General features: G+C 35.9%; 1 protein-coding gene across 2 annotated transcripts in view; it reads right to left on the bottom strand.

Moving 5' to 3' along the window:
* The window catches only part of Tmprss15 (transmembrane serine protease 15), a 112,520-nt gene that overhangs the window by 15,803 nt on the left and 83,912 nt on the right, over window positions 1–12,805 (bottom strand). For both annotated transcript variants that reach the window (XM_059277575.1, XM_059277574.1), the window contains 3 exons: window positions 5,013–5,108; window positions 1,658–1,707; window positions 1,323–1,509 (listed from right to left, as the gene is read on the bottom strand). In XM_059277575.1, coding sequence (XP_059133558.1) covers window positions 1,323–1,509; window positions 1,658–1,707; window positions 5,013–5,108 — 333 coding nt within the window. The remainder of the gene's footprint in view (window positions 1–1,322; window positions 1,510–1,657; window positions 1,708–5,012; window positions 5,109–12,805) is intronic.

Genomic DNA, 12,805 nt, shown 5'->3' with positions numbered 1-12,805 from the left:
AATAAATATCAATTCTACATTTAAAAATGTTTATCTTGTGACTAGATAAAGATGTCAATGTGTGTAGAAGAAGTAATACTTGATATAATGAATGAATAATATATTTGAATCAAAATTTTATAAATAATTTTATGGAAAAATGATTGCAAACTTTATGTCACAAACAGTAGACATATTTTCCTGATGGGCTTGGGCCTATATAAAATAAGATGTTCTTTTGTGTCTGCTGAGATGACCCTGTTTGCTAAAGGACACTTTGATGAGGGGGGAAATAGTTTTCTATAGGTTGTAAGAGAAAAGGGTCCATGGTGGAAACCATCAGTTGCTCACACAAGTGGGAATAGATGCCGGAGTTAAAAGGGAATGTTATGGCTGAGTGATGAGGGCAGAGGCATTAGTGATGAGAAACAAAGAACTTGCAGTTGTGTATGAGGTAGCTAAGAGGTCTTGAAAAGAGGCAAGCTCTGTGAATTTAAGTCAGTGTCAACATGCCAGCTAGCTAGCTTTCCTGAGACCACATCCCGATCTCCCAGGAAACATATGGGTGTTACTGCTTTTTAATAGATTCTTGTTTCTAATGTAGGTAATTGAAATAATCTCTAAGGAAGCCTTCATTTATTTCAGGATAGAAATCCCAACCTATTGTGTAGACAAGGTGTTAACCAACATTAACTAAGAACAACTATATATACTTTTGTTATATATTTTTTGGTATATATACAAAGAGAACTTAGTATAATTAATAACACTTGAGGCACCTGTGAGGTTGGAGACCATTAACACCAGCTAACAACTAGAAGACAGTAGTAACTATCAAAACAGGAGACAGGTGAATGGATGGGGTCTTCAACCATCACTTACTGGGGGAGCGTTCCATAAATAGTACACAATCACTTCCCTGGTTGGTTTAGGGGAACATACACAGAGCATATGGGCTGAGAGTTGGCTCAGTGTCTGATGGCCCAGAGAACCAATAATTTCATAACAATTATCACAAGCATTGTTCAGCTCGTTCTATGGCTCTATAAAAGCTCATAGATTATTTCAAGGGCTTTTTCTTCTGTTTGGAGTCTGGGCCCCTCCCTCCACTCTTGAGAGTTTTTCTCACTTTTCCTTCATTTGTCAAATTTACTTAATATCTCTTAATAAAGCTTGCACTGTGCTTTGCTTACTCCTGGATGGATATGTATATTACTTCTTTATTAGCATGAGACAGAGAACATGGAGCCACTGTCTCAAGTCAGTTCTGGTGATGGTGAGTGTTTGGCACCCTGGTGTATGAGTGAGTCATGCCCAACTGGGACCTTCACATTCATACTCACCTATAGACACAGTGTGCAGCAGACACCAGCCATTCACTGCTGACGAGTGATGCACCACAGTGCAGCTTGTCAAGGTTACTCTCTCTGTAATACAGAGCCACCACCCAGGGCCACGACCCTGCTTGGGCATCACTTCCACCAAAGATCTTCGGGTTGACTTTCTGGGTCACCATTTTTTCTCCACATGCTATCAAAATCATTGAAGAGATGATATACACTTTACTCTTAGGTCATTCATTCGGTCATGAAAATTAAATTGATGACAAAATAATATCAAGTGACATGAAATTGTCTGGAATTTTAAGTTGAAGGCTTAAAGGGTGACAAATACTTACATTTACGGTTACAGTGTAAGAGAATCAAGAAATCTTGTGAACACTGTCGACTATAAACAGAAAATACATTTTTGTTAGTTGAATAGACATTTAAATCTATGTGCCAGATAAGAAATTCAGGAAAGCGGAAATCCATAGAAGAAAACGGCCCACTTGAATGTCAAATAGGGCTGTGTTTGCATTTTTATCACTAACTCTTTATGTGATTTTAGGAAAATTTCTCAGTATCAATATGATTATAATAGATTAATGTATTGGGATTTCATGGAGATTATGAGAAAATTTTGCTTTGAAATTATCAGGAATTAAACATAATTAATATTTGATCTATGATAGACATTGCCACTTTGCTCGCACCAACCTTGGATTTCATCATTCTCTCATTCTTAGGAAATATGTTTCAATACTTCTAATATATATCTAAAACCACATATAGAATTAAACTCTATGTTCCATGAGTCGCCTTGTAACCAAACACCTATGACAGATCATGGTTGTAAATTTTGCCATTTTTGTTATTATTGTGAGAGCAATACAAACTGATTTTTTACTTTTCCATGATTTCATTAATAGATAATACATGTTTACTACAGGTTGTAGATTTTTAGCAATACCCACATATGACTTTTCCTTCTCTCTTTATTATTCAGAAAACTTTTAAAGATATACACTGTTCCTTTACTTTGATGCCACTATTGAGCAAATTATGACTTACTTGGAGAAAAGCACTGAATACTGCAAGTAATTTTGAGAATTAAAATAACTTCCGAAAAATTAATGGGAAGATAATGCATGCCTTGGTTATGTTACACCAAGAGATGGCCCATTCAGGACCCAATAAGACTGGCTAGTGCTATCCAGATTGGCAATAATTGAAACTAATGAACAGCTTATGTATGGATTTACCCTTTAAAATATTTAGACAGTGACTGGCCATTTGGTAACTGAATTAATAGAAATTAAGACTGTAAACGAGGAACAACTGATGAAAATCAGCCTCAATATCATCAATTTCAGAGCTTTTTAGTGATGAATCATTCTGTAGACTGTGTACTTCATTCTGTAAGTGAATAATGAATGGATTGCAACCTCTGTTTGTAAGAGAAGCAGACATGTATATGGCGACTATAAAAAATGAATAGGCACAAACTGCTGAAAAAGTATTGCCTATAATTTTGAAATTTGGTTTTTCAAGAGCCAAAAATGTACATAAAGAAAATTTGTTTATAAGGTGTTCTACAATCCAACCAGCAGAGGTCAATGTTACACCAGGAATCATAATACTTTACACTCTTTTCTTCTGCCGAGGATATCTCACACACTAAATAACACACATATTTGTGTACATGTGCACACATATAGAATGAAATGTTTTACATTTGAGTACTTACCTGAATGAGGTGTACATGCTGCTTAAGTCCTTTTACTTTGGGAAAGGAAAAGTACAAAACAATACTGTATGCTCTATCAAAGCACCTCAATGCTTTTAGAACATGCATGATAAGGCTTATTTAAAAGCACATGCACCTATGTTCTATGATTGATATTCTCTTTTAATATACAAGGCAAGTTCAATAGAAATATAATAAAATGTGTTTTATTAATAATAATTAATAGGATCATATGTCTTTCTCTATATATAAAATGCTTCAAAGAAATCTCAGTTTTCCTTTTGGTGCCCACCTATGTTTGAATGAAAAGTAGTTTATAGGATGCCTTATAGAATATTTTTAAGTGTCATAAAACACTTTTCACATCTACAGTACTTGCCAATAAAAATCCATATCCAAAATGGCTTCTAAGACATTGCTGCTGGTCTTCAAAAGAGCAAACAATGCTTAATTAATTTTTATCAAGCACAGAAGTAGTTAGTAGTTCATTGCCAAATTAACAAGAAATTTCAATTTTTCTCTGGTAACTTCTCACTTGTCTTTCTTAGAACTCTTAAAAAACAAGGATGCTCTCAAAGGCACCGTTATTCATATGACACTGAATATAATAATTGTTCAACAAATAAATAAAAACATAAATTAATTAAGGGAATGAATAAATCAATACATCTCAGTTTTCTCAGTGCAGTATAAAGTGGCCAATTAAGAAAAGGATTGAGGACATTTAGCTAATTGGCTTTTTTTGGTGTAAAAAAAGGTAAAGTGTGCATCTATATAAAGTCATTTTTAAATATCATGGATGTAGGTATAATAGTGTCATTAAATATTAATTGATACTGACACCTTTTCATAAGGATAGAATGACATGGTCCTTTTCTGAAACATACATGCAACTATTTTGAATGGCTCTAAACTGTTTTTTTCTCTTTCTAACTAAAATTTAATCTATGAAACATGAGTAGATAGAATTCTCAACCTCCCAGAGAACCATGAACCTGAGAATGCTTTATAGAAAGGAGGATGGAAAACCTCTTTGAAAACTTTCAGATGGTTTGGTTGACTTCCAATGAGACTCGTGATATCAGGCAACATTGATACAAAATACTAAACCTCCAGGCTTTTCCCATAATATTAAATATGGTCCTTATGAATTTGATTTACTACTTGACCTTATGATACTAAATATGGTCTTCACAAATTTGATTTACTACCTGAGCTTGCGAGAGTGAGTGCTGACTTTCACATCAAGTATGTTAAAGAAAACGCAGTGGTGATAGGATGTTAACTCAGAGTGCAATTTTGATGTCTCCCTGCAGTCAATTCTCACCCACAGTTTGTCTATAGTGAAATTATAAAACCCAGAGTCTGATTTCATACATAAACTGCCACTAATGCCTAAATAGGAGAAATTACATAATTTACTCATGACATGCTTTTGAATAGAGGAAGCGTGCTGCTTTACAAATCCCTACAAAAGACTGAAAGAATAAACCTAACTTAAAACAGTAAAAAAAAAAAAAGAGGCAATATATGCCTAATTATATTATTTTAAGTGATAATCATATTTATTTGTTAGGAAAGATAATATTTGATTCTCATCTAACCCTGTCCCTTTTGATGGTTGTCTGAGGAGCATTGATCCTACCCATTCTAGGACTCACAATTTCTTCCTATCATGGGGTTTAGGGATTTAGAATATGAGAATAAGAACAGTATTAGGGTATATCATCTTCCTATCTGCATGTCAGAATATTAGTTACTTATATTTCATTAGACTGTCTTATAAAAATGAGGACCAGACAATTCTATCAGAAAAGATTAGTTAGATGGTGCTTGGCATGACACAAATAGTAGAAAGTGAACAACTTTCACGTGTATGTGGTATCACTGACATTTTATTGGCTTCCAAATATTTTCCATCTAGTCCTGTGTACCAAAAGAAAATAAAACATCTCAATACTTACCTGGGTGTCAGTGTTAGGCTGCCATTCGGGGCTCTGTTTACTCTCACAAATGGTCCATCTCCAGTAGAAAATGTTGGCATTGATGAGTTTGAACTCCTAAGGGAGGGAAAATGACATAAAAACAGAAGATGAAATACCAAAAAAAAACCAAACCGTGTTACATTTTAAATCATTTAGTGATGCATATTTTGAAATAAATTATTTGATGCCCTGGGAGGAGTGGAGGGCGGGGAAACTGTGGTTGGCATGCGTCATATGAAAGAAGTCTATTTTCAGTGTCTATAATCAAGCACCACTACAAACCATTAGCAGAATTATTACTAATAACATGAAATGTGCTCTCATTTTTGAGACCTGCTTTAGTACTTGTTTGCATATCCTACAGAATCTTACAAAGATCACTACACACTTCTCTTGAGAATCTGATTTCTTTTCTGTTTTTCTTGTCTGTGTTATCGAATGGATGTCAATAGTTCAATGGGTCAATTCATATAAAATTGGAGTCTAATTTGAATAAGGTAAAAGAAACACAGTCCTCATGATTTAAGCATTTCTTCTTCATGAGTATATCTCATCTTTCAAGAAAATCAAACTACCTAAGAACTACATAGTGAAATAAAATTTCAGAATTTAGTTTTTAAATCTTTTTTATTTTTATTTTTTAGCTTCTGATATTTCTTTAAATTTAAGGTCCAAGCAGTCCTAATTGAAAGACAGAAGCCATATGGTTGCTCTGAGGACCTCTGCAGTCTGGATCTCCAGTTGTCAACTTGTAAGCCACCACAGGGTGGCAAAAGACACCTCCAGGTAAAAAGGCATCCAATTCTCCAGGCTGAAACCTGTGGTATCTGCATCATCTATTGTGTGTCTTGGCGATAATTTCTCTTAATTAATTTAATTTCTCTTAAGAATTACTTACTTGTACTTTAAAATTTAGCTAGAGACTCAACTTTTAGTCCTCAATATTATTTCAGTTCTTTTATTCATTCAAGATCATAATCTTAATATAAAACTATGCCTTTAAATTTGGGAGTGAATGAGGAGGACAAGGAAAGAAGGAGAGAGAGGGTTAAAAATGATACAATGTGCATATGGTAAATCCCCTACTGTTAACAACAATAACAACAACAACAACAATCTTTGCCTTGGGATTATAAACATCCCTATTATTACTGTTATTTATGGTTGTCAGGAGACAATGTAGTTTCTATCCCTTGAAATAACATGTTGGGTATGCTGTTACCTCTCCAGAATATTCAACATCTCCCTAGGATGATAGCTAACAGCAACAGTGTGTTTGGGTACACAGGGAATGTGCACTGAATACTCAAAATTCATATAATCAATGAAAAGAAAAAAATGTCTATAGGGTAACTCCTCTTTCTTCTAATGTCTTCAATTGACTGAACATTTATTTGGTGTCTTCAGCCACTGAAGAGGAAGTTGGAAAAGTGGAGGTTCTCTCTAATGTCCCAGAGTTTGGAATATTACACTTTCATTTGAAAAGCAGATAAATTTAATGAAAGAACACAAAGCCACTAATATTCCTTTAATAAAATCCCAGATAGATTTAGCATAGCAAAGACACCTTACTATTGTTATTTTTGGAGATGAAACTGTCTCCTCCTATCATGTGAGCAGAAGGACTTGTGGTGGTATTGTGTTCCCCAAAATATTGTGTACCTTAATAAACTTATCTGGGGTCAGAGAACAGAAAAGCCACAAGATACTTAGGCTAGAGAATGTTAGCACATGCCTTTAATCCTAGCATTCCAGAGACAGAAATCCCTCTGGATCTCTGTGAGTTCAAGGCTGCATTGGAAACAGCCAGGCATTTAATCCCAGAAAGCAGCCTTTAATCCCAGGGAGTGGTGATAGAAAGCAGAAAGGTTTATAAGGCATAAGGACCAGAAACTAGAAGCATTTGGCTGGTTAAGCATTTGGCTGGTTAAGCTTTCAGGCTTTGGAGCAACACAATTCAACTGAGAGCCATTAGGATGAGGACACAGAAGCTTCCAGTCTGAGGAAACAGGACCAACTGAGGAAATGGCAAGGTGAGATAGCTGTGGCTTGTTCTGTCTCTCTGACCTACCAGCATTGACCCAACAACTGGCCTCAGGTTTGATTTTATTAATAAGACTCTCTAAGATTCATGCTACAAGGACTATTTTACTTATGTAGCTATATGCACATGTATTTGCTGCAGCTTAGGAAAAAAGGCAGAAGTGGATTAGAATGTTAAGGGTATTCTAGTCCTAAAAGCTTTATCAATATAAAATAGTTCCAGGTGAAGACTGGCACATTCATGTGAGAGAGAATGTAGATCAAGAGCTCTGGATTTTATCAGCACCTGGTTTCCAGTAGAAGTCATCACACCAACTGAAAATACTAGACCTCCCAAATGAGAAGAGGCTTTATTTGTTCATGTTGGCTGCAGGCTCCAGACAACTGGAACTGATTAGTCCACTTCTATGCTGGGAGGCTAAAGTCCAAGGCGATAATTACTTTCTAATCTCCCTTTAGACAGCTTTCTTCTTGTGTTTACTCATGTTACCGTTTCTTATTCTGCTCAAGGTCTACCACCTTTGAGCATTCTTCCAAGTAGTTTCCTAAGTCTCTTATTCTCCAGCAGACATTGTCACAGTGCTTTGTCAACAGCATTGGCTATCACCTCAGAAAATGTATTAAACATGTGAACTACCCAGAATCACTCTACATCTATGGGATCAGAAAGTTGGGGTGCAGGCCCATCATGCTGCTGTAGCAAACTTTTCAAATGATTCTAATACCTGCTACAGAAATGGAAGAAGGTCATGCTGACATACAAACACTGTTTATTATAGTTGTACAAGGCTTTGTCTTTTTGCTTCCATCTTGATTTCTAGCCTTTAGAATCTGTTTTCATGACAGTTGTTTGGCTCGAACTGTTTGGGGGGCACCCAGGCAGGAGGATTGAAATCTGTCTCTGGTCTATGGGCAGGCTTCTGGAACCCGGTGCCTGTGGTGTGACACCTTGCACAGCCTTGGTGCAGTGGGAAGGGACTTGGACCTGCCTAGGTTCAGTGTGCTGGGCTCTGCTGACTTCCTATGGGAGACCTTCATTTGAGGGATGTGGGGATGCGGGGTGGCTTGGGAAAGAGGGCTGGGGGATGGGAGGAGGGAGGGGGGATCTGTGGATAGTATGTGGAGTGAGTAGAAAATTTCTTAAAAAAGAAAAATAAAAAAAAAGAAAAAAGAATCTGTTTTCATACAGAAAATGAGAACACCATCAAGACATCTACATGAAAATATATTGCAGGCATGTAGATTTTAGACAATTCAATTCCCTTGTTCTTTCACTGTTCCTTTGAAATTTCTTTAAGATAGGTCCTGAAGGGACCTGTCAATATCTGTGGAAATTTAAAAACAACAGAAAATATTAAATTATGGCTTTTTAACTGTTTAACCTACCCTATTTATTACATATCTACTATTGATACATGGTGGGACTGTGCTTAATAACGTTACCACAAGTATTCTAAATGAAAGGAAGGCTAGAGGATAACCTTTAAGAATAATGGACACCTGATGGGGAAATCTACAGAGACAACTGAACCAAGCTCAAAAGAACTCATGATCTTTAGACCGACAGCTGTGGAACCTGCATGAGACTGGACTAGACCCTCTGCATAAGGGAGACAGTTGAGTAGCTGGGTCTGTTTGAGGGGGCCCTGGCAGTGTGATCAGGATCTATCCCTGGTGCATTCCATTATCTATGGTTGGACGTTGGACACCTAACTCACCCTTGAATGTACCAAGCTTAGCTGTCCCCCCATGGGAGAACTTACTCTGTTGGAGGTGGGGATGAGGGATTGGGGAAAAAGGTTGGGGTTTGGGTGGAGGGATGAGAGGGCGATCTGTGGTTGGTATGTAAAATGAATAAAAAGATAAAAAAAAATAATGGATCTCAAAAACGATGTTCCATGGTGATGTCGGTACTGTCCCAAGATGAAGTGGAGATAATATATTCATACGGAAAAAAGACACATATTATATTATTTTTTTCTATGTGATTCAGATGAAAATGAGACAATGAAACAGACTCCATTTAATTATATAGCTATATTGACAGAGTCTTGCTATGTATCCCAGACTGATATTAGTCTCATTATACATCCCAAATTAACCTTTTGAGACTCCTGCTTTAGTCTTGAGTACTAGGATTACAGGAGTGCTGCGTCTTATCATCTTTAATTTGCTAGAAAACAATGTACCTTCAACAAAATCTATAAAATACTCACATAAGTAAATTTTCATGTTTAATATTGATGCCAGAAACCTAAAAGTATCCTACAGAGTTCTTCAGCTCATGTACATATTTCCATGAGTAAGTACTGGAAATTAGATTTGGGAACTTAATTAGAAGTAGACTATATGAATTTAAAATCCTACCAGCTTAAATTTACCCTTTCTCCCTGGACATAATTTAAATTTGATTCACAATAAACAGAATATGAAGCAACAAATGTTTAAGAGAAACCATTAATTAATAAAGGACAAAATAATAAACAATATATGGAAAATAAGGTATTAGCAACCCTATGTGATGTCATTGTAATGACCCTTTTTCTGTCCCACCAGCCAACTCCCAAATGTGATGGAGACTTATTATTAATTGTGAAAGCCTGGCTTATATCTTAGGCTTGTTCTTAACTAGCTCTTATAACTTAAATTAACCCATTTCTAGTAATGTACATTTTGCTCTGTGGCTTTTTACCTTTCTTTCATTCTGTATGTCCAATTCCCTCTATGTTTCATTGGTGTCTCCTCTGTGCTTCAATTATCTCCTCCTATTTCTTCTCTCTGCTTGGAAGTCCCATCTATACTTCCTGCCTAGCTATTGGTTGTTCAACTCTTTATTAAACCAATCACAACAATATATCTCCACATAGTGTACAAATATCCCATAACATTTCAACACTTATTTTTGAAAAAAAATCTCCTAATTGATGCAAATTGAATCAAGATGATTACAACTAATTAAGTTTTTTGTGGTAATTTCCAAACCTACAGATTTTGATAACTCCAGTGCTCACTTCTATAACTGTCTGAAAAGACTAGAGATTTAGTATCATACAGATCACTATATATAGCTTTACATTGTTTACATATGAGTGTCTCTCAGCAACCCTATTTCTGAACCATTATTATCATTTTTATGATTTGTATACCCATAAAGGGCTCTCCTGACTTAAGGAAAAGTCTAATATGTGAGAAGAGAAGCATATAAATGCAAACATTATTACTTTTTAGGTCATAGATGGAGTATAAAAATATACTTATAAAAGAATTCTAGGGAGAGAAAAAGGGATATCCCCAGGCTGCTCGGATGGTATCCAGTCTTCAGCCACTTTTCTCTGGCCCTGCTTAGGCTGCCTCTCTTTTGTCTCCCTCCTCAGACTGCATTTGCTGAGATAAGGATTCTTCCCTGCAGCAAGAGCTTTGGTAGAGATGTTTTAAGCCTTTGGACACACTAAAGCTGACGGAATAATAATGCATGTTGCAAATACTGCAGCCTAGCACTGTAGCTCATTTCACACCCCAAAAGGTTTAAGGAATGAATAGAGCCAGGTGGGATTAAGTTAAAAAGGCTTTTGGAGAATGAAGGTCTTTCTTTTCGGATTGGAGGGAAAGAAGGGGATAGAGTTGGCAGGACAGAGTTCAGGACTTTTATAGACAGGGAGATGGTGGCTGGAAGAGAATCCAAGACTCTGACAGTCTCAGCAGTGGGCAGTTGTGTAACAATCTGTGTGAACTGGATGTATTTCAACTGCAAATCTCATTCATTTACTACATTTATACCACCACACCTACCATTCACCTAGAGAAACATTTAGCAAGCAGGTAAACTTGATGAATTTCAGATTTTTTTGAACTCAGCTTTTTAAAGTTTGTGACATTTGCATAGAAAGTAAAGAAGTGTCGACAGAAGAGTTATCCTGACCTAATTAGTCCCTCCTCTGTGCATGGAGCCATAGTCACAGTACAAGAGAAATCAATGAGTCAAGTTCTCTGTGGACAGTATATTGAGTATTGTAGTATTGTGTACAGCATGCTATCCTTAAACTTAACGTTCTCAGGTGTTACTGGTTTTATTTTAATTAATTAATTAATTAATCTATTTACTTATTTATGCGTTTATTGTGTGCGCTGATACTTGTGAGGTTATGTGTGTGTATGTGGTGTGTGTGTGTGTGTGTGTGTGTGTGTGTGTGTGTGTGTGTGTGTCTGTCTGTCTTCTGAGCCAGATGACTATTGTATAACCAAGCACACATCCTGTTATAACTTCATGGCATCCCTTGCCTATGTGCCTTGACCAGCCCTATAAGGTAATTAATTGATCAGAGATGAGTTTGGGGAAGCTGTCAAAAAAGTATTGCAGTTCATTTGCTCCTCAATTATTTTTATTTAAGAAATTTTTTATTTTAAATCAGGGGGAAATGATTGTAATTTGTATGTCAGGTAAATGATAAGTTTTTAGTCGTGTATTATTTACGGGAATCATTTTGGTAGTCATTTTCACACAGTAGAAACTGTTTTTCCAACAGCTTATCTACAGCTTCTTCCATTCAGCCACACCTAAGTAATATGGTGCTGTGGCTGGAGAATAGTCTCAGCAGCCAAAGGTGCTTGCCACCAAATGTGAGAACTTGAGTTCCATTCATTCCCAGGCACTACATGGTAGAGAGAACTGACTTCTCTCTCCCCATCCTCTCCCTCCTCCCTTCCTTCTCTCCCCCTCCCCCTCCTCCAAGTGTATATATACATCTACCTATTCCTAAATAAATAAATGTAAGGAAAATATAAATATATGGCTGGAAGGTTTAAGTAAAAGGAAATAAAAATAGAAAATATTTGTTTCTGTAAAAAAAGTAAACAAAGTCATTAAGGTTAAACATAGTAGTTAATTTTTTTTCTGATCTTTCTCATATCATATCCTGGTTAGTTTTTTTTTTTTTTGTGTGTGTGTGTGTGTGTGTGTGTGTGTGTGTGTGCATGTATGTGCCTCTGTGTGTATGCATGTCTGTGTGTGTTCACAGCTGTAATACATTAAGGCTTTTCCTATATACTTGAAGATTTTTAGGACACTGACAGAAATTACATATGGGAAAAAGAACACTGTCTATCAATTTATTAAGTCAATATAAAACGCCAATTTTAATTTCAGATTTTAGTACCGCATGTCAAATTGTGGAATAAATTAAATGTGTGTTTATATGAGATCCTTCATTTTATTTTGGAGATCATAACATAATGAGATCATTTCTCCTTCCCATTCTTCCAATTAATTTTGGTAACATTATTTTAAAAGCAAAATTCATCCTCTACCTCAGTATTTGCCAATGCCTTGCAGTAGGAGAACACTGATGCAAGTCTATTTTCTGTCCAGATTTGAGAATGTGATGATACCATTAATTAGCCTGGTATGTAGAGACATACTGCAAGAGACTCTTAGGGTTAACAACTCCTAGAATTCCTACTCAGGAAACAAATCATTAGCTCAATTTCTCACTAATATTTTTAAAATATTAATAATTAATTTTAATGATGTTTCAAGGCAAATCCCATGGGCATGGATTGGGCTGTAACAATGTGGATATCTTTCTTAGAAAACATGGTTGAAAGCTCACTGCTATTTTAACATTACTCTCGCCTCAATGTAAAAGTTTTTCTTTCTTACTTTGATCAAAGACACAAAAATATTATTCAAAGTACTTTTTACTTATGCATGGTATAAATGGAAAAGAATTAAA

Source organism: Peromyscus eremicus, chromosome 12, assembly GCF_949786415.1.
Source record: "Peromyscus eremicus chromosome 12, PerEre_H2_v1, whole genome shotgun sequence".
Lineage (NCBI taxonomy): Eukaryota > Metazoa > Chordata > Mammalia > Rodentia > Cricetidae > Peromyscus > Peromyscus eremicus.
The sequence above is the reverse complement of the archived record's forward strand: the minus strand, read 5'-3'. Positions and strand labels throughout refer to the sequence as shown.